Source organism: Sinohyriopsis cumingii, chromosome 9 (assembly GCF_028554795.1).
Source record: "Sinohyriopsis cumingii isolate HCF-2022 chromosome 9, ASM2855479v2, whole genome shotgun sequence".
In the NCBI taxonomy this organism is placed as follows: domain Eukaryota; kingdom Metazoa; phylum Mollusca; class Bivalvia; order Unionida; family Unionidae; genus Sinohyriopsis; species Sinohyriopsis cumingii.
The window spans coordinates 36,455,822-36,479,910 of NC_142969.1; the positions used below are offsets into that span (position 1 = coordinate 36,455,822).

The 24,089-nt window shown below is 35.8% G+C and overlaps 1 protein-coding gene across 1 annotated transcript in view; it reads left to right on the forward strand.

The window, feature by feature from the left end:
* Positions 1 to 24,089, forward strand: part of LOC149791554 (transient receptor potential cation channel subfamily M member-like 2) — a 206,550-nt gene that overhangs the window by 142,554 nt on the left and 39,907 nt on the right. Inside the window, exons 21-26 of the mRNA XM_089969446.1 lie at positions 2,908 to 3,162; positions 5,943 to 6,117; positions 6,461 to 6,617; positions 12,906 to 13,093; positions 18,993 to 19,104; positions 23,382 to 23,502. Of these exons, the coding sequence (XP_089825572.1) occupies positions 2,908 to 3,162; positions 5,943 to 6,117; positions 6,461 to 6,617; positions 12,906 to 13,093; positions 18,993 to 19,104; positions 23,382 to 23,502 (1,008 nt within the window). The remainder of the gene's footprint in view (positions 1 to 2,907; positions 3,163 to 5,942; positions 6,118 to 6,460; positions 6,618 to 12,905; positions 13,094 to 18,992; positions 19,105 to 23,381; positions 23,503 to 24,089) is intronic.

A 24,089-nucleotide genomic window follows, 5' to 3' on the forward strand; every position in this document is an offset into this window, starting at 1 on the left:
AGTTCTCTACTTGACCTCGGGTCACAATTAGCAGTTTCTAAAGAAACATTTACTGTATATACTCATGTATAAGCAGAATAATTTAGGAAAAAATAAAGGCCTGTAAGAAGGGGGGTCGGCTTATCTGCAGGCCATTGTTTAAACTTGACAGTTTTTAAGTCTTTTTGTAGACTCCTGTAATGGCTGTAAATCTTGGGATACAAAAAATATATTTTTTTGTGTCCTAAGACATATGCATCTAAAAAAATCATTTTGGTGACCCGACACTAATAAAGTGCTTTCATTTTGTTATTATTTTGCATTTGCGTATTTTCTGATTTCTCCAACACAAAATTAAGAAAGGTAAATACAGACCTCATAATTTGCAATCTGGTTGAGTTTACCTGGGATACCAGGCTGAACTATAACACAGAGAATAATTTAGCTATGTATTAGTTGTTTTCATAATACAAAATATTAAAATATCGATCAGGTCAAGCAGAAATGAATTCAGTTTTGGACAAGGTCAAGTACAGCATACAATGTCAAATTATAATAGCATGTAATGAAATATAAAAAAATTAAAACGAACAAACAGACAATTAAATGAAATATACATAACATTTATGATTTTATTTCTAGACACATACATTTGACACCATAATTACATTATGCAATGTTTCTCATCTGATGCACCTTAATTTTTATAGTCTATCACTTATATTTGCATTGAATTTGGATATCAATGTTAAACTTTAAAAGTATTTTTTCTGAGAACTACAGAAAAACCCAATCTGTGAATGATGCAGATGTAGAATGTCCTCCAATTGTCTCATAAAATATTGTATGCCCCTGTCATTATATTGTAAGCAGCAATGGGTGTTACCATGTCTGACCATCTTATCATGTCACATCACATCTGTCTTATATTTTGTATATGTCATTAACATTAAACTGACTGTATGGATTGAAACCAAATTTTGTACAAAGCTCTGCATTAAAACAGTTCTGATTTATGTGTGACTTTAAAATTTTCTTGTAAAGGTATATAGAATCATAGCTTGTCTGACCTTTTTGAACTTTTTCCTTCAGTTTGCATCATACGGACCAGGTTTTCAAACTGTTGTATGGACACATTTCTTGCTTTTCTAGTCAGTTTTAATCTTGCTTCTTCTTCTTTTTGTATTAAATCACTGAGAAAGCTGAAATGCAATTTTATTTTAAATCAAAGACACTGGGAGACAGTTGTAATTGACTACAGCTTATGCTGTTGTTCCACTATGGTTTAAATTATGTTTTGGCAGAGAGCAGTAAATAAACTGACATTATTTTATCTATACTTATTGCACAAATTTACTTGCCAGGACATGGATTCTCATATACTGGTACATGTGATAAAGTTAACTCAGAAGTGAAATGATGCTTTAAAAGTTATAACATATTAGTGAGATCGGGTAGAACTGAGAAAAGAAATCAGTTATTGTAATTTATCTTAGCAGGCATTGTTTTCAAATTTGATACCAAAGGAAAAGTAAGCAAAATTTCATTAAAATTTTTTCATTGAAAATGTGTGCACATTTTAGAAATTAAATCCATTTGTATTGCAGAAGTCAACAAAATATTGTTTGACATCTGGAACCTTGTACAGTAATATATTTTTCTTATAATGCATACAGTCCTGAAGAATTTGTCTCCCTTGCAGCAATGCTTGATGTAACAAAATACAGGATACTGTAGTGATTCTTTGGGATAACTAATTTTATTAATTCAGTGTCCTGCAGAATGATGTTAAACTTATTTGAAGCAGATAAGATTTTTGTAGATGTGTCTGGAAATAAATCTTAAATGTAATTTTATGTATATTTAAATTAATTGTTTGTTTGTCAGTTTTAATTTTTTTATATTTCATTAAGTCTTTTCAATGAATTATGGCAAAACTGATTGTTTCACACTTAGAATGCAGTTGCAACATGCCTGTTACGTGTCCAGTAGCATTTGTATTCTTGTTTTATTTTACCCATACAAGTATCCACATTAGGTGTTTGTACAAAGCTGTTGAATATACATGCTATTAAACTCCATAAGTGTGCTCATCTTGAGGATTAGTTTTACAGTATATACTTGCATTTAAGTCAAGTCTAACTGCAAGCAACATTGATCCTGATCTACCTTTGCTTAGTGTGCCCACATGTAAGGGTTTGTGCTGCTTGCCCTACTGTATACTCCAAAGAAACTAGGGTTGAAATACACCATTATAGCATTGATTTTAATGAACAGTTGTTGAAAACAATTTTGATGCACCTTAGAGCCATTGGTTGAATATGTGATAGTGTTGCATGGCTGTACTGGAGGTTTTGTGAAGGATTTGGTCATACTTTATCTTCATTTCATATTGTATTAACATTCCGATCCCCACCTTTATGTCTGTTGGTATTAATAATTAAAAAAGAAATTTTGTGATCCTGTGCTCAATTGAATTGCTTTCCAATGACCATTACCTTAGTTGTTTAATTGGCTACAAATGTAAAGAGAAGCTAGAAGTAAATTTACATTTTCTTTTGTTTATGATAAAAGAAATTTTGTGATCCTGTGCTCAATTTAATTGCTTTCCAATGACCATTACCTTAGTTGTTTAATTTGCTGCAAATGTAAAGAGAAGTTAGAAGTAAACTTACATTTTCTTTTGTTTATGATATCATCAGTACCAGAATATGCATTGACTTCTTAAAAGGTTGGTTATTAACATCAATAAGGCTAAAAGATATTTAGTAAAAATAATAAAATAAAAAATGTTTTAGTCTTTGAAAGTCATTTACTTTATCATGGTTTTAGTCAAGACTTAATTTACAGAACATATACTGTACATAAGACTTTTCTATATATCACCGTTCATTTCACATGATTCTAATTAACTCCCTCATTCAACAGGTCTTTACAACTGCATCCACAACCTTGAAGACAAAGCTCCAAAGTTACATAACTGATGGCTGGAATATATTAGACATTGTCACAATATTACTATTTGTAATTGGAATGATTTTGAGGGGTATTGAAAATCCACAAACATTAGAAGCTGCCCGTGTTGTCCTTGGAGTTAATCTGCTTACGTTTTTCATGAGACTGCTACACATCTTTTCTGTGCATAAAGACCTTGGACCAAAGCTAGTGATGATTGTTAGCATGGTATGTGTGTGAAATATTAAAAAGAAATATTGATGTTATTCACCTAGAAATATTTGTATTTGATTACTTTAATGTTTTAAGCATGGTTCCTTTAATAATAAAATATCAGAATAATTGTAATCACTGAATACATGTAACCCACAATATCTGATCTGAGGAAAATTAAATGTTATTCCTCCTTTGTATAATGGTTTCCACACAAACATTATCATTGAAACAATTTAATATATTTTTAGAGGCTTTTGATGAAACTAAAGGATCCTTCCACTCATGCTTTGGTGCTAGTCACAATAATAAACAATAAACTGCTGCAGATATAGTTCTTGAAGGTATCCTCATTTATTGGAACAATCCCATCTTTGACTTGCTCAGGTTTACCATTCTTCAGACTATCAAAACATGCAGAGAAAAATGTTTATGAATCTAGACCTTCTCTGAATGACGTTTTTGGAAATCTATTTCATATTTGTATGCTAAATGAATTTTAGTATTGATCCCAAGTTTGCCTAAAAGGAGGTATTTGGGATTGATTTCATGATCACCTGAAATATTTGTTTAAAAAATGTAACCCCAAGTTTGCCAGGTACAAGACTTTTGGGTACAACCGCAAGTATGTTTGGCATGACATTTTTTGGATTGGTCCCGAGGATATTTTTTGGAATCAAATCAACTCTTTCCAAATACCTGTTTAAGGCAAGCATGGGGTTGTTAAAAAATAATTTTGTAGCAAACTTTAGATTGGGTCTTCAAATATTTTACAAGGAAGTCTTGGGATGAATCTTTCAAATTCTTAAGGCAAACTTAAATTATCAAATAATCTTGCAATGGTCAAAATTGGTACTGCTGTCCTAACTTTGAACACATTCGAAAACTAAGTCTGTTGATTGTTATTAAATATACAGGATTTTTTCTTCTGGAAAATGATTAACCAGAGAATTACACTTTTTGTCAAAAGAAATAATGTGAATTGTGTCAAGCTACTGATGTGTTAAATAGTCAACATGGTCATATCTTTATTTAAAAAAATAAAATGGCTTGATTTTGAATGTGTAAAGTACACTAAATTCACTTTGCATGTAGGCATACTGATACTACAAGTCACAGCCACAAAAAGGTTTTGGGATACAAGTTGTCTTTCATCAATCTGTTGGTTGGCACAAGTTTGTTGTGGCTTCTCATCTTAAACTACCAGAAGGATTGCCACAACCCTTTACACACACATTAGTCCCAGTGTCTAGCTGGTCCTAAATGAAAATAGTTGCAATTTGTGGTCCAATATGGCCATGATGACAGCCATCGTGAAAATCTTGTTATTGCTAGTCCTTCTGATTGGAAAGACATATAGACATGGGTTTTTTGCTAGAAGACCTTTTATGTTGATTTGTTGGTCTTTCAGGTCATAAAAAGATGGTGTTAATCTGGCATATAATATAGTCACCATGGTGTTCATATTGGAAACCTTGCTACTTCTGTTTCTCCTGAATGGATGGTCATATAATGGCATGGGGTTTCACCAATATACTCCATGTGATATCTTCTTGGTCTTAACTGAAAACGGTGCTAATATTACATATAAATTGTCTATTGCGGTACCGTTCTTAAACATATTATTAATGTTCTCCATAATGGAAAGTTTTTATTGACATGGAGTTGTCACCCGAAGACTTCATTCGGTGACTGTAATGTCCTAAATGAAAACGATGCCAATCTGAAATCCATTATGGTCTAATTGATTTTATGACTGATACACATCGTGAATTGCATTTCTGCAGACAAACAAATGAACAGATAATGTCATTTTCATAAACCAGACAAAGTTTTACAATGTTTTCTCCATTAGTAGACCTGTATAATGTGCTAACCTGCTTTTAACACTGTGGCAACATGGATCATGTTTTTTTTAATTTTTATAATGGGTTTACATTTGCTTAGCATGAAAAAATTACAATCCATATTTTTAATAGAAAGTAATTGCTTATTTATTGTTTAATTTAAATGACATCATCAAATTCACATATTTTAATAAGAACTATTTGGTAACATTTTTAAGTGCCTTGTCTCAATAAATGATGCAATATCTGATGAAATATTGATCAATGGAATGTTGGTAGTGCCTACTGGTTACAACACTAAGAAACAAAACCAGATACGAATGTCTCATTGAGTAAAATTTGCATTTAAAGTTTATCTTACTTTTGTTTCACTGTAATCATCTCATCATAAATTAGATGTGCCCTCTTCACTTTAAATGTAAACAGTTGAATCAACCAATTCAGGCCAGTTGCCAAAAAATAGCAGTTATGTATGGTCAGCTAAAATATGGGCTGTAACATTTGGCATGCCATTATATATGCAGGGAGGAAATATAGCGATACCCATGACCCTCCATTACTTCCTGTATGTTGTCAAATTATGTCCCATCATGTCTCATTATGAAATTATTTTTTTGCTAAATGTTCTTTAAATGACTGCATCAAATTAAACCATATTTAGTTCGATGTGATTGTTGGTTAATTTTGATTTTGGCCTATTTCTGTCAAACTTTGGTTTTAACATCCATTTTGATTTCGAAGTTTATCCTTTGATTACAAATTCTATTTCTTCTCAATAACTTTTTCAGCACTGAATATGTTGAATTAGGGTTTAATAATAAATTTATATTCAGATGATTTTGATTGTTTGATAAATTTATATGTTAAATTTAAACAATATCTTTTTCTGCAAAATTAGATTCGATTATTTATGTCATCAATGAACATTTAATACTATTTTTTTTACAGGTTTATAATCTGACCATTTTTGCAATGATATTATTGGTTTTTATTGTGGCTTATGCTGTTGTTTCCCATGCTATTCTGTACCCAAATACAGAATTCAGCCTTAACACTGTGATTACTATTTTCCGGCGGCCATACTGGAATATTTATGGAGAACTCATGTTGGAAGAAATTGAAGGTATAGCGCTATATCTCTGATTTATCTATCTATTTATCTATCTATCTGTCTGTCTGTCTGTTAGTCTGTCTGTCTGTCAACCATCTATCTCTTTATTTATTGATAGATCGATCAATCAAAATCCTACACATTCTTTGCCTGCTTTTATAACATCAGTCAAACTAATGTATAAAGTTATTCAAATTTTACCAGAATTGAACTTTTGAAAATGAAATATTATTCACATCAGCAACAGTCATCATTCAATATGTGCATTACAAATATACAAAATTCACATTGTAATTAGCACAAATTTCATGGCATTTAAATATTATTGAAAGCATATTTCAATTTACTTTGGAAGGTACTCAGGATTGTACCAATGTTGCAGAACTGTACAGAAATGGGACCTATCCTCGCTGTCCAACAGTGTCAGGAAAATATTTTGTGCCAGTGCTGATGGGATTGTACATGTTTATGTGTAACATCTTGCTGCTGAATCTGCTGATTGCTATTTTTGGGTATTTATACACAAATCAAGGTTGCAGAATGCCTTTTTTCATTGTTACTGTATTTTATGGTATTGAATGCATTGGGTGCAATTCCTTGACGATAATTATAAATGATGTAATGGTATGACATTATTCTGTTGTTGTCTTAGTAAAGAATAACTGTGCAGAAATTCCACAGTTGAGGAAGAAAAAGGTATGACATTATTCTGTTGCTCTCTTAGTAAAGAATAATTATAAATATTATGCACAAAGAAACACAACAGTTGATGAAAAGGTAGACCGAAACGGAGGGGGAAGAAACAAAAGTTTAAGCCATTGAGAACAGAATGGGGGAAGAAACAAGTTTCAGCCATTGAGATAGCATTTAAATAATAGATTGGGTTGGGATTAGCAGTACATTGTTCATTATGTATAATTTGAGGATGGCAAAGTAAGGTATGGACAGTACTTGATTTTATTGTTCAAGATGAGATGTTCTAAGTTAAGTACTTATCTGTCTATAAAAGTGTAATGGACCTATCAAGCCCCCTCCCTCTCCACCAGTCATCTGGCATTTTGACAATGTCAGTGGATAGTTTCCTGCTATGAAGAAAATCCTGGTTGACAAAGGAGTGAAATTGATTTGTAATTTCAGTTAAACTGGAGGCAGCCTGTGTCAATAGTTAAAGCACTAATCTCACTGATTTTCTTGCAGATGCTTGAGCAAGTAAAAACAGTCATGAGTCAGAGGTCCTTAAAGGTGGCCTCACTTGATAGTTCATATGGGGTTTGGTTAAAGGCCATTTAAGTATGTTTGAATTGTATCTCTACAATCCTTGACAATTGATATAGAACATTTTTTGTTCTTGAGGGAACAAAATTGAAGCAGCAACAGAAGTTACAGCGGGACAGCTAGGACCAACATGTTCCTACTGCACCAATCACAGAAGTTTCTCCACCAGGCATCATAGATCTTGGATGTCAAGGCTCTTCTGGTTTTAATGATGTTGCTGGCAACATGGCCTGAAAGCTTGTTTTGATGGCTAGATCACTTGAGACAAACCCAATGTGAAGGTAGATAATGTTGTGACAGAAGATCCCTCCACTGGGGAAGAGATTTGGCTTGATCCATCAACAATCTAGGACATCATCGAGCCATGATTGTTGAGGTCACAGTGAAGCTTTGACAATGGTATGAGCAGTACAATTTCTGACTTTTGCAGAACTTGAGGTAGAAGTCAGAAAAGTGGAAAGGTTAATGCAAACTGTTGATCTCACTGGAAGCTGCCAATGTTCTATAGTCCGGGACTGTAGATATAATTGGGAAATCTCTTGTTCAGTCTAGTGGCAAACAAGTCCACTGGATGCTTTCCCTATTGTGAGGAAAGGGACTCTGTTATGGAGTGGAACAGATCCTGATGGAGGTACAGTATCTGAATATCATGGACCAGCCAGTCCTCTAAATACTGGAGAATCAGTGTTCGTAGTAAATAGAGGTATGCCACTATTACTCCCATAACATGGGTGAAAACTTTAGTTTGGTAAGAGATTCTGAACAACAGAACCCAGAACTGAATAAAAACTTCTTGGTCTATGCAAAACTGGAGGTATTTGCAATGTAGAAGAAATATCAGGATGACTCTAATTTGTACAATTAGGTATCCAAATGGTCCCACTAGAAAAAATGATTTCAAAGGGAGAGATCAGCTACAGTGCAAAACTTCCTTTATGCCTTTCTTGGCAACCAGGAAGATTCAGGAATAGAATGCAGGACACCAATCATTTTGGACCTTATTAACTGCTTTCAGCAAAATAGTGTTCACTTCATCCCTCAACTTCACCATATTTGACAGGTGATAAAAAATGGGGATCTTTGCAACAAGGGGTTGTTCCTGAAACAAATGCCAGTAACCCTCAGCCTTGATGGAAAATGACCCAACCATCATTACCTTCCCTAACATTCTGTCAGACAATGATCTCAGTCTTGTGGCATCTTTGGCATCTTTTATTGCTTTGTAAGGGTACTTTTAAGACACTGTTATCAAAAGGTCTTTGTTCTCACAATGATTGCTTCCACTCAGGATCACCCTGGCCTTCACAAGGATTCATTCCTGCAGTAAATGAGAATTACCGGTAGTTGGGCCACCCTTTCCATCATGCCAGTGGCAGGGCTAGAATGCAGCATTTCAGTGTCCTATGACTTAGGATTCTATCCTGCAAATTATCTCTGAAATTATAGGTAAACCAAAATCATCAAATCTTAGCCTTCTTGTTTGAAGTTGTCTAGGGTGAAATCATCATCAACACATATAGATTCATATATGTCATTTCAGTTTGGCTTATTCTTCTGGCTGACACACCTTTAGAGTTAGGTACTTACACAGAATAGTCCATTCACTCATCAGCCTTCTCTTAGCATCTTTCCCCAGTGGGGTCAGTCCCTAGTGAACCTCATTGTAACAAAGTGAAATAACAAGATCTCATCCTTAATCCTTTTATTTAAAGATCTGAAAGCCTGTGCATTAAATGCTTTTTTGCTGCATTAGACTGTCCTTGAAACATATGCTTTGTTTGGCTCTTGTCGAGCATGCACTTGGAAAGAAACATTATGTGAGCAAGTGGTGGACAAAATCACCAGGTAAGAATGTCCACCACCATGAAAGCCCAATTATTCCATAAAGATCTGGCTTTACAAGATTTTTGTTTGTCTCGACCAAAGGCCTTGCTTCTCTATTCAAAGGAAAACCTGTCTTGGGCTCCGATGTGTATAGAGATGTTACCGTCAGAACAACTGTTCAAATTCTTGCTAACTTACCATTGCTATTAGGCCTGCATCTTATTTACTCCAGTGACTCCCTAAACAAGGTACGTGATTCCAATTACAGCCTACCAGGTACTTGTGTCACTGTGCAGTAAAACACCAAAGCAAACCAAACAGTCAAAACCTTTGCAGACACAATTAATGAAATTATTGCCTATGTCATTAAATATGAATTACAGGCAGTTTCACCGTGATGATTCTGTTTCTAGCATGCTTTTATTCTTGGAAAATCTGTATTGATAACAAATATTATACTTACCTTTTTAGAATCTCTCAGATCAGGGTCCTTGTACTGCTGGCACATTATGTGACATCAGATTTCAGTCTTTTGTGGTCATTGATTAGAAGCTGACGTGCTGGTCCTTTGTGCAGTGTCTGTCCTGGGTTTGTGATCAGCCGACATATTATGAGACATGTGGTCTGTGTCTTTGATTCTCAGTGATTTTCTGGAACTTTTGGGGATGTATGACCAGGGTCTGTGACCGTGTGGCAAATTATGTGAGATGACCTATTGGGATTTGGTGGTCAGAACTGAATGCTGATGTGCTGGCACATTATAGTTTTGTCAGATAAATTTGTGACGTATTTCCCATACCTGTCAACTTAAATTATCCAGTGATGAGGCTAATTAGTTTAGATATAATAGTTATAATTTGTGAAAGATAAAACAGGTTTATCAGAACTATATTTTATACTAAGGCATGATAATACCTTCTTTGATTTAAAAAAAAAAAGATATTTACGTTACCCATATAAAAACTGAATTATTTTGGATTCTTTCTTCTTCATTTTCCTCATCATTTAAACATGCCAAGTAATGTAAATGAAAAAATGTTTATATTTTTTGGCAATGGTTCAAAATCTAATTAAGTGTATATTTCTGTCTAGAGTGCCAATAAGTCAAATTCACAATTTATGTTCAGATTATTTTAATGGCTCTTTTTCTGAATTACACACATTGCCAGTCTGGAGAGAAATGGCATAATTTACGTTCAGACTCTAACTAACAATTCATTCAATGTTTCTGTGGTTTACTAGCTCAACATAAGAAGAATCAACTCAAGACAATATGGATTTTGTCTGCATATCAGTTCTTGAAGTCAGGGAAAATATTTATATGAAAATAGGAAATAGTGACGTGAATCACGTAATTAGACTTTGAACCATTGCCAAAAAATGGAAACAGTTTTTCATTTACATCACTTTTCTTTAGCACACAGTTGTGTACTTAATTTACTTTTTAAATATACTGTAGTGTGTACTTGTCAAGGCATATTACTCCAGTGGCCATGGTACCAAATCTTTTGCTGTGCCATCAAACACCAAACCAAATCATTTTTAATACATTGTGCACTAATTTCCATATATACTTTATTTTATGGGGCCCCAAAAGGCCGAGTGGTCTAAAGGGCTCTCCGTTATGGATCACTGCCATCTCACCTCTGTCTGTGTGGATTCGAGTCTCGGATTCAGCCAATGTGGGTATGTGAGAAAGCTTGCCAGTAGTTTGTCGTGGGTTGGTGGGTCTTTCCAGGGTTTCCCGAGTTCTTCCGCCACCATTAATACTGGCCGCCATGTATAGCCTATCGTGTGCTGATAAATGGCGTTAACCCTACAACAACAACAACGTTATTTTATTTTCCCATTCGTTCAGTATGCAGCATGGGGCAGTAAAGCAATCCATATGTCTGTCATCCATAAACATTACATTTCTGGAGCATTTGGTCTGACTGTATCTATGTCAAATATGTCATGGTAGTTGTGCAGAGGTGCCTTTTTGTGATATGTACAGTGGAACCCCGCTATAACACAATAATTGGGGTCCCAAAAATTGGATAGCATTAATAGCGTGGTCATGTTAATGTGGGGTTTTATCGTATTTTACTTTTTTCAGAGAATAATGCATTGGCACATATACATTTATTCATGTCTAATGTATATCATGAATAGGGTATCAACACCATTTACTATCATGCTGTCTTGGCATGCAATTCATCCATAATGCATGTAATTCCATTAAAAATTGTACACAGATTTAAAATAGTCAATAATTTTGTCACAGATCATTGTGTCTGAATTAAACTTCTAATATATAGCATGAACAGAGTATTAACACCGTTTACTTACCGTCTGATATTGTACCATCGTGGCATGCAGTTAATCCATAATACATGTAATTCCATTGCAAAAATTGCATACATATTTAAATTATTCAGTAAATTTGGCACAGATCATTATGTGTCTAAATTCAATGGGAAAAATTAACAGCAAAATTAGCGTAAGAAAGACAAAGCACATGTACAGTTCATTACGTTCCAGGGTCTATGACCGGTAACTGGAAAAATTTCATACTTCTAAAATTTTATCATATGCGCTTCTGTGTACCTTTATCCATTGTAAATTCCCAATAATTAACACTTGCACACCTATTCGTTTCAATGACTACAGCAAGAATAATTAATAAACAACACATGCTTTCAGCGTGAATACAACTTTTACTTCAGATTTTGTGAATATTGAAAGAAACGTGTGAAAAATACTTTTATAAAGATTTTTAAGCTGAATGCATGTACAATTTCATACCCTTTCAATTTCCAGCTAATGAAGTGGACATTATTTACAGGTCAACTGATTGCGTCTAATAACACCGCCAAGCCCAGCAAACATGTTAGTGGCTTTCATGTTTTTGATGTTAATTAAATTGTGATTAAAAAATTTATCAACCACCGCATTGTCTGCTGTTTGGTTGTGTATGCAGTTAAAGAAGAAACACATGTCGTCTGTTGTTTGAGCAACGATTGTATACAGAATTAATTGAAGACAATCACAAAGATGGCTTACTGGCTTTACTCATGGATCAGTAATAAGTAACATTTCCGATAATGTTTATTTTGACATAAAGAACCTGGTGAAACTGTTAAATTTCAGGAGCCATGCCATGATCATATTATTTTCGAATTTATACGCAAACTGTTTCCCCAAATGATAATAAACATTTTACACTATTTCTCGCACTTTAAAAAAAAATTTCCGGGTAGAAAAAATACACGTACATGTATTAAAAATGTCAAGAACCATGCCACAATCGTATTATATTCGAATTTATACATGGTCTCTTCCTTAAAATAATAATAAAAATTTGTATTTCACATGCTTTGAAGAAATCTTTTTTTTTCTTCATGTGTGAATGAATTTCGGGAGTCACACCACAACTGCGCTATATCCGAATTTGCGTTATCGCAGGGCACATTATAGCGGGGTGCAAAAAATGGTGCAATAAAGAACTGAGAGTCCTGGACCATACAGCACTTAAGTTATAAGCTTGTGTCTCTTGTTAATTCAGAACATTGGATTATAGGGCATTAGGAGTCTTTACATATAAAGAGGATTGGGGAAATATGTCATTGCTAGATGGCCCTTGGCTATTATGTGTTTATTCTCAAAATTGTACAGTATTTAGATATATATCACCATCAATGTTTTGTTGTATTTTCCAGCTACACATTCCAGATGGTGCAGGACCATACTGAGATGCATTGGTCTTTCCAGCGATACAGCCTGATTAATGAATATTACATTCGACCATTTCTGGCTCCTCCCCTTATCCTTTTGGCACACTTCTATCACCTTATAGAATTCATTTGCTGTAATTCTGGTTCTTCCAATTCAGGAAAAAGTGCCTTTTGTAAGCTTTTCCTTGGTTAACTCATAAGAAAGTAGCTATTCATCCACAAATTCTAGGATTTCTTTAGTGTTCATATTTTGTTTTATCATAAAATAAAATATTGTAAAATTGGATATATTTATGGTTTGGGAGTGAATAGATAACATTAGACATGGGAGAGGGAAGCGATATAATTTGATGGGGTCACACTCTACCATAGCACCCAGTTTAAAAACTATAGCACTATGTTTAGTAATCTATTCTGAAGATTCAGTACTAAAAAGAGAAGTAACCAATAAATATTTGTAAGCTTACTGTATTATTTACATCTGCAAATCAGGTGGCTTTGGAATAATGTTGTTGATAAAGTGTTAAAATGTTTATCCTTTGTTGAATTCACATACCTAAAGGTAAAAAAATCTAAAACAAACATATATTGGTTGTTGTGCAATTTCTTATGCTCTTCATAGCTGAATATGTACCCCACAAAAAGAACATTATATAGAAAACTTTATACAAAAGTAATAATATTACTGATTTTCCTTAAAATAATAGTAAATGATTATTTACAAATTCATTAAATTTGTAGTTTGAAGATCATTGTCTCCCCTTAATCTTTTTCAAGAAGGGTATTTTCACGAGTGTATAATGTGGGGCAGGCATGTATAGCAATTTTTAACCAGAAACTACCAAAATGTTGATCCATATTTGTTGAAAAAAATAATTATCAAATTGGTAACTTTTATATATTGCTCTTTATATTGTTGAAAAGGGTAGATAGGACCTGGAAATTTAAATCAACATTATGAAATTATCAACTTTTAATAAGAAGTCATATAATTTGTTAGATTTTATTTCAAAATGGCATTCTTAGTGCACTGTAAATAACAATATCCAATGATCAATGAAAATATCACTTACTCCTAGTTGAGGCAGTACATTAATAAATAAATACCAATTGAATTTTAAAAAATTCAATTGAAGTTTGTGGTTTAGTTATACCTTTTAGTTTCTTTACGTGTAATCGTGATAAACACACTGTGTCCTCTTACATTTAATGCAAAATGGGTCATTCTGCCATAACAGTTATGTCTGTGAATGTTTATGTGAAAACTTAAATAAGTGCTGACCGTGTTTTGATATCTGACTTGCAGGAGTATTTGTTGTATTGTTGCATTGAATTAATAGATGATCTCTGTATTAATAATTGCATCTTTTGTATCATACAAATGAGATAGAATAAAAAGAAATTTCTACATGAAAATCCTACATGCGTAAAATATAGAGACCCATGTATAATGTTGTGTGAACTCAGTTGAACACTGTTATAAATGCTTTTGTGTACATAATATAATTAAACTACCTTAAATTAACCTACTCGATCATAAATTGGATCAAAAATAGCAAGGCAACCAAATGAAATGAATATTTCATAAAATTAAGACCTTTGTCTCACAAATATCAACCATTGTGGAGAAGTAAGTTTCAGAGAATTTCTGAACTGGCACTTAGAGAAATCCTCAGGAATGATAAGAAGTTTCACTGTTACTTGCAATGAAATCAGGGCATCAATATTTTACTAATTGAACAATACAAATATTGAATATTGATGTAGATGAATGTCTCATGAAATAAATGTTGCTGTTTGTGAAAAAGAGAATCTTATTTGGTGGTTTATCAACTGTTAGTCTGGTTCCCTGCTTGGTAGATTCCCTGCCTTGCATGCCACTATTGCATACTACTCAGGAAACCAGACAGATTAATCAACAACAAAAAAATGCAGTGACATAATACACAAATGTTTGTTGAAACCAGTTGGAATAATGTATAAATCTTTCATATGATGGCCATCTTGAAAATAAATGTAATTTAAAGAGAATAATGAAATGAACAACTTTGTTAGAAAAAGCGCTTTATTAACAATTATTCTCAGTGTGATTATAAAATGAGGATTCAGTCATTAAACAGTCGAGTTTGCATCCCCCCCCCCCAGTTTCCTCGATGTCTAGCAAGGGTGGCATCACTTTTTATTTTTTGGAGGTCCCATGGTAACTCACTTATAGTGCGGTCTGTATTATTAGACCCCGTTGTGCACCAGTTATAGAGAGAGGGTTGTGATGAAGTACCTTATAGCAATAAAAGTGTTATTATGACTGGTCCTCAAGTCATTTCCCTTGGATCCATCAGCTGCGTGGAGAGGGGGGATCAGCTGCATGGGCAACAGTTGATTCTCCAAATCACCCTGCCCAGGCTTGCACCCTGGAGAGGACACTCCAGCTTCGCTCCATAGCGTCGACACAACACGGGAAGCAGCAGTTTACCGGTTATAATCCTTATATATAGATAGGACCTGGAAATTTAAATCAACATTTAATCCTTATAATCCTTCAATCCTCAAGCTAGGTACCTGGAATGTCCGGACCATGCTGACTGGGCTTTCAGATGATCTCCAGACAATCAGTGATGTTCGTATGACTTCAGTCATCAACGACGAACTTGCAAGGCTCCAGGTTGACATCGCCTCACTCCAGGAGACAAGACTACCAGATTCTGGGTCCCTCAGAGAAAAGAACTACACATTCTTCTGGCAAGGAAAGAGCACAGATGAAGCCAGAGGGTTTGGTGTTGGATTCGCTGTCAGGAACACTCTGCTGGGAATGATAGAACCCTGCCAACAAGGAAATGAAAGACTGCTATCCCTCCGTCTCCACATCACAAACGGGCCTGTCAACCTGATCAGTGTATACGCTCCCACACTAAGATCCGCCACAGATACCAAGGATGAGTTTTATGATGAGTTAAACTCGCGCATCGACAAAATTCCCAAGGAAGAGAACTTGATTTTGCTGGGCGACTTCAATGCTAGGGTGGGTGCCGATCATGACTCTTGGCCCTCCTGTCTTGGCAAGTTTGGCGTTGGGAAGATGAATGAGAATGGGCTGCGCCTTCTAGAGATGTGCTCGTACCATGAACTCAGCATCACTAATTCATTCTTTCAGACAAAGCCACAACACAAAGTGTCTTGGAGGCATCCCCGGTCTAAACACTGGCACCAGCTGGACTTGATCATTACAAGACGGTCAGCCATGAAGGGTGTGCTTCTTACCCGTACCGTCCACAGTGCTGACTGCGACACCAACCACTCGCTGGTGTGCTGCAAAATGAAGCTTCAGCCAAAGAAGATCCACCGCTCTAGGCAAGAGGGTCAACCACGCATTGATGTGAGCAAGACATCATATCCAGACAAGGCTGAGGAATGCACATATGCTCTTTCCAAGACGTTTGACTCTGAACCCCCCAACGGCAGTGCCAAAGAAAGATGGGATTACATCAGAGAGACTGTATACTGCACAGCCACACATATCTTTGGTAAGAAGCAATCAAAGAACAATGACTGGTTTGAGGCTAACTCTGCCACACTCATGCCAGCCATAGAAGAGCGTCGCAGTGCTCACCTGCAATACAAGCGATCCCCCTGTCAGAAGACACTACAGGCATACAGGTCTACCAGAAGCAAGGTGCAGAGATTAGCACGGCAGTGTGCCAATGAATACTGGCTTCAGCTCTGTCAGAGTATCCAGTCAGCAGCAGATATTGGAAACATCAGAGGCATGTACGATGGCATAAAGAAAGCAATGGGTCCCACGAAGGAACTGACAGCACCACTGAAGTCTGCCACAGGCGATACCATCCACAACAAGGGAAACCAGATGGAGCGTTGGGTGGAATACTACTCCGAACTGTACTCCAAAGAGAACCATGTGAACAATGATGCCCTCAACGCCATTGAAAACCTCCCTCCAATGGCCGGACTGGACGAGAAACCTACTGTAGATGAACTAAAGAAGGCCTTAGAGAATCTGTCCCTAGGTAAAGCCCCAGGGAAGGATGGCATCACAGCAGAACTCATCAAGTGTGGATGTAGCGTGCTTCTCACACACCTGCACGACCTCCTCTGCCAGTGCTGGGACGAGGGGGTAGTGCCTCAGGACATGAGACATGCTAACATCATAACCCTGTACAAGAATAAGGGCGACAGAAGTGACTGCAACAACTACAGGGGCATATCACTACTCAGCATCGTGGGTAAAGTTTTCGCACGCGTCATCCTGAACAGACTGCAGACGCTTGCTGACAGAGTTTTCACAGAGTCGCAGTGCGGGTTCCGCGCAGAGAGGTCCACAATCGACATGATCTTCTCTGTCAGGCAACTGCAGGAAAAATGCAAAGAACAACACAGACCCCTCTTCCTGGAATTTATAGACCTCACCAAGGCATTCAATCTGGTCAGCAGAGACGGACTCTTCACAATCCTGGTGAAAATTGGTTGCCCTCCAAAGCTGCTAAGCATGATCCAGTCCTTCCACGATGACATGAAAGGCACAGTGCAGTATGATGGCTCAACATCAGACCCCTTTGACATCCGCAGTGGAGTTAAACAGGGCTCTGTCCTTGCGCCCACGCTCTTCGGCATCTTCTTTGCAATCCTGATCAAGCACGCCTTTGGGACGTCCACAGAAGGGATTTACCTGAACACACGATCAGACGGCAGACTGTTCAACCTGGCACGACTGAAGGCAAAGAGCAAAGTCGGGTAACCATCAGGGACATGCTCTTCGCAGACGATGCTGCTCTAGCCACCCATACAGAAGCTGAGCTTCAGCGCCTGATGGCCCGCTTTGCTAAAGCATGCGATGAGTTTGGGTTAACCATAAGCCTAAAGAAAACAAACGTGATGGTTCAGGACGCGGACCCCTCAAGCATCATCATCAACAACTACGAACTTGAGGTGGTGAGTCAGTTCATGTATCTCGTCTCTACCATCACCAACAACCTCTCGCTCGATGCTGAGCTCAACAAGCGGATCGGAAAGGCATCAACAACTCTCTCCAGGTTGTCGCAGAGAGTGTTGAACAACAGCATGCTGACCATGAACACTAAGATCACCGTGTACCGTGCATGCATGCTAAGCACTCTCATGTATGCCAGTGAAACCTGGACTCTGTACTCCTCACAAGAGAAAAGACTGAGCGCCTTTCACATGCGATGCCTCTGACGCATTCTCGGGATCACCTGGAGCGATCGAGTAACAAACAACGAGGTGCTCGAGCGTGCCAAGATTCGCAGCATGATCACACTCTTCCGCCAACGTCGCATCAGATGGCTGGGCCATGTACGTCGGATGGATGACGGACGGATCCCCAAAGACATTATTTATTCGGAACTCGCCTCTGGCAAAAGGTCGATCGGACGGCCACATCTCCGCTTCAAGGATGTCTGTAAGCACGACATGAAAGCCCTTGATATTGATGTCAACACGTGGGAAGAGCTCGCTCTAGACAGATCAAGCTGGCAACATGCTCTGATCACTGGTCTGAAAGCCGGAGAGGACAAGCAATGCTTGCTAACTGATGAAAGACGATCGCAGAGGAAGAAGAAGCAGCTTCAACCAACACCTGACACAACCTTCAAGTTCAGCAAGTGCAGCAGGGACTGCCACTCTCGCATTGGACAACTTAGCCACAGCAGACGCTGCACAACCACCAACTGGGACATCTCTCATGGGCGCAGTTCCATCGTCTCTCGAGACTAACGGATGCCAACACACACACATGACTGGTTCTGTAGTGAGAGTGCTATACTCTTGATATAATTAATTTTTGCAAAATAATGAAAGTTGATTATGTGTGAGAAATAAATGTATTTACAGTATTCTAGCCACCATGTCTGTTTGTGTCTGTATATATTGAAAATCATAAGGGAAATATATTGATGGCGACTGGAAAGTGATACTTAATTTGCTAACAGAGCATCACCATTTTATATGCATCACCATTTTTTATGCATTTTTAAAATTTATGTTAAAGAAAAAGAGTTGGACTGATGTTAACCATGGTAATATGTTTCCATTAACTTACAGTGAAATGTGTTTCCAAAGAGCGTGAGCAGGAACTATGCTGGTTTGAAGATGTAATGGCTAACAGGTTTCACCACAAGAGAAAGATAACAAATCAAGAAAGTATTAACTACAGGTAAACACAGCACCTTTGTATTAAGATAAGATCTGTTGTTCTTTTTAAATCTCAATCTTGGGTTGTGTGATAAAGACATATTGCACAGTATTCATTAATAGCATAACATGCCATCATAAAAACGATTGATTTAATCATCATAGATACCTTGATTGTCCATTATATTTCAGACATATCTTCAAAGATTTTATAATTTTCAGTTATACAAAAAGTTTCCACACACCATGTCTTGGACTTTAATTTTGTCAACATCAGCTCGGGTAGTTGGCACAACTGAAACACCAATTTCAGCACCCATTCCTCCGAGAATGTGTCTGAAATAAAATCCAGTGTCTGACACTTGAAATCACAAGCCAGAAAAGATAGGACACTAATAATTGGTTCCTCAATATTGAAAAGTTTATTACCAAGGAGACTTTTTAAAACCGATATACATACTCTAAGAGGTGCAAAAATCAACAACATCACAGACATAATAATGAATACTGATCTAACCAAATACAACCAAGTTATTATTTTAGTAGGTGGAAATGATGACAGTTAGGGAAGGTCGCTTAAATCAGAACAGATTTTGAAAGTTTATTGTATCCTGCTAGGTATTGGAGCCCAAATACATGTAAAATAAAGATATCAGGACTACCTCCTGGTGGTGTGGACACCAAGGCGAAATTAAATCAATGATCTGATAATTGACTTATGTGAAGACTTCAACCTACAGTACATTCCTCAATACACATCTGTCTTTCTTAATAACCAGAATGTCAACCTACGTCTCTACCACAGAGACAAAATTCATTTAAGTAGAAATGGAACCTCTCAACTAATGAGAAATATTAACATGTATGCCCCCATTTTCAGGTACTATAATGAAGTGTACTGTCTCTACTATGGAGAAACTGGTCATGTGACACAGGTATGCCATCATGGCAAATAGACTGAGTGCTTCAGATGCCATAAATATGGACACAAACAAAGACTTTGTCAATCAATGTATTATACATATTAGAAAGCTGGCAAAGAGGAGAATGCCAAAGCTTCATTTACAACAAATCTAAATGTACCTAGTGAGACTCTTGCCTCTATCTATTCAGTGGACACTATTGTAAATGCAAAATTTAATGGATTTTCAGGGTCTGTATGTGACTTTGAAGATGCTAATTTATATGAACATTTAAATATAGAAATAGGATGTTAGAATGATAAAAGTAGTATGGAGACAATCTCATTAAGTTCCTTATTGCATGATGACATACACATAATTGATACGAAACTAAATGCAAAAGGTTTTAACATAGGTCACTTAAATGTACAAGGTATAATGGGAAAAACAGACCAGATTAAGTTAATGTTGTCTTCCAAGGAAAATAATATACATGGTTTAGGTTTCACTGAAAAGAATTAAATGCTTACCACAATGATGATCTATTTCACTGACAAGGCTACAATAAACCATTATGCAGGGACAGAGAGCCAGCAGGGGGAGGTCTTGTTTTATATATTAACGAAGATGTAAATGCAGAAAGGCGACTTGATTTGAATCACATGAAATTAGAGTATCTGGGTGGAATTATTTTCAGAATAATGCAGAATAATTCCTAGTTTCATTTATAGGCCATCTTCCTCCAAAGCATTTTGGAATGATAACGTTTTTAAACAAATGTAAAATATTCTTGCACAGGAGAAAGAAACATATATACTCGGCGATATAAATAAGGACCTTGTCAATACTCATATAAGGAACAACTGGATGGAATTTATTCAATCATTAGGCCTAGACCAGCTATTAAATGTGCGCACAAGGGTTAAACAGAAAAATTAAGCGCTCATATTGATCACATTTATACCAACCTTCCAGACAATGTGGCTTGTGTTAATATACCGAATTTTGGTCTTAGTGACCACTATCCTACTTATGTGACAAGAACGGTTAAATGCAAGGAAAATAAGAAAAATACACACAAAACTGTCACTTACAGATCGTTCAAGCATTCTAATGAAGAACAATTTTTCAGTGACCTATATAAAGTTCCATGGAATATGATCCAAAATTTCCATGACGTAGATGAAGCTCTGAGGGTGTGGACTGGCTTATTCATGAATGTAGTCTCTAAGCATGCACCACTGAAAGTACATAGAGTAAAGACTGAAATTCAACCTAATTGGCTTACTACTGAAATCCTAGATGCTATGAAAACACGAGACCATTTCAGGCCTATGGGAAACCATGCACAATATAAAATATGGAGAAATAAAATAACAAGTATGATTAAAAAAGGTAAAAAAAACTTATTATCAATCATGGCTTGAAAACAAAAAGAGCAACACAAATTCCATTTAGAAAGTCTTCAATGAACTCACTGGAGGAACACAAAATGATCAAATAAAATTTACTTACTTCTGGTAAATGACACCATAGGTACTGACAACACTGACATTGCAAATATTTTCAATGATTTTTGTCACCAAAATTACCACAAATTTAAAAGAATCAGTGATAGAAAACAACTTTAATGAACTGAATAAGTTCTGCAGCGGCAAAATCTCTAAGGAGGTATGTTTCTCTATCCCACCATTATAAAAAAATCTTTGTTTAAAAAGGTCTCAGTGAACTTGATACCAAGAAAGCTACAGGACTTAATTAGATTGGTCCATGACTCATTAAATCTTCTGCCTTTGATATTGTAGATAGCATAACATTCATAGTCAATTTAAATATTGCAACCTCATCTGTCCCCAAAACATGGAAATCTTAAAAAGTAACTCCTTTTCACAAATCTGGTTCTAAGGATTATGCTGATAACTACCATCAAATCTCAATACTACCAAACTTGTCAAAATTGATTGAAAAACATGTCCATGACTCATTCATGTCATGTTTAACCAAACACTTGCTGTTACACCGTAATCAAACAGGCTTTAGAAACATTCCTGTGAGACTGCCTTGATCTTTCTTAACTGAAAAATGGCTTCAAGCACTTGACTAAGGTAGAATAATAGGATATGTATTTGTAGATTTCAGGAAAGTTTTTGACATGGTAGATCATGAAATCCTTGGGAAGAAACTGAAAATCTACCAATGTGATGAAAGAACAATTAGATGGTTTACTTTATACTTAGGTGACAGAACACAACATGTTTACATAATTAATGTTCTGTCTGAACCTGGAACAATTAGATATGGAATACCACAAGGCTCATTTCTAGGTCCATTACTATTTATTTTATTTATTAATGACCGTCCACTTTTACTAAAAGACTCAATATCATCTGCAGATCTCTATGCATATGACACAACATTGTCAGACACCCAAAACACAAAGCATGAACTCGAAATTTCTTTACATAATGCCCTAAACAAACTGGAAAACTGGTGCACATACAATAGCTTGGTGGTAAATACTAGTAAAACTAAAATGTTACTTATCTCAGCACGGCAAAAAAGAACAAATCTTGATAGTGATGAACTATGTCTGACATAGAAGGATAAAAATGTGCAAATGGTCTTTCATGATAGACTACTTGGTGTTCTGGTAGATAATAACCTATCATGGACTGAACATATCAAACGTATCAGTAAAAAAGTAAATTCAAGTGTATGGCTTCTCAGTAGGATAAGACATTTTCTCCCTTAAAAGCACAGAAAACTATTATTATAAAAGTTACAACCCTATTTAGACTACTGTAATACAGTATGGGGTTAATTCAAATGATAGAAACATAGCAAAGCTGGCACATCTTCAAAAAAGAGTTTTAGGGCTAATATCAATCCAGAAAGAAAGCAAGGAAAATTTAGCTGGTAAGTTACAAATATTACCTATTAAAGACCGAATCTGTTTGAAAAAAGCCAAATTAATGTAGAGAATATCCCATAATAGCGTTCCTGAATATTTACAATCACTATTCCAATATAGGCTACCTGATAATACTCCCCACTTGCGATCCATGTCTACCAAACAGTTTAAAATTCCCAAACCAAAAAAGGAGTTATTTAAAAAAGTTTCCAATACTCTGGAACTCTGCTCTGGAATAGTATTCCAGTTGAGATTAGAAATGCCCACTCTATTTCCTTCTTCCAAACCCAATATATCCAGTGGCTTCAGAGATGCATCTAAAATAAATAAATTGCTTTGTATGAGGGCCTTAAGGTAGATTTGTTCTTAGCTAATTGTGTTCCCCTCTTTAAATAAGGTCATTATTTTTATTATTATTATTATTATTATTATTATTATTATTATTATTATTATTATTATTATTATTATTATTGTTGTTGTTATTAGATTGGACCAACTGGTGAACAAAATCAATGAGCTGCAACAGCCGCAACAAGCAGAAGAGGATGCCCCCACTGGTACTGAACATGGCTCAACAGATTTACAGATGGAAAATATGGAGACACAGGTGAGTAATGTAGTCACTGAGCAAAACTTAATTTCTTCTTTAAATACATTATCTGATCATAATACTTAATCAGAAAATCCAATTCTACACAAATGTTTTCCACTTGGGTAAATATATATGTTGCCATGCCTTTTGCTTGTTTTAACAATAAAATGACATTTATCTGTTGAGATGAAGTCAGATGTGAGTGGTACCTCTTGACAGAGAATCTGGTGCCAAATCTATTTAAATAGTGGCTGCTATGTCTGTTTGTGCTTGATTGTCATGCTGTTAAGACTTTCCATTATAGCCTTTTCGCAATAATGTTGAGACATTCTTAGGCATTTTTTTAATAACAGTCAAGTATGAGTCATATATATTTTATTGAATTTTACTCTGTCCACATTATCTTATATACCAATAATTTGTACCTCAGATGTCTGTTTCATCATATAAGTTTACTGGCATCATCTTAATTATCTACTTCAATGGTCATTAGTACCTACATCTGTTTTTGAATTATTACATTTTTTCATATTGATTTTGTCATTTCTGTAATTTTCACTAGGTCTGAGGTTTTTTTATATTTAATTTCACAGATAGACTTT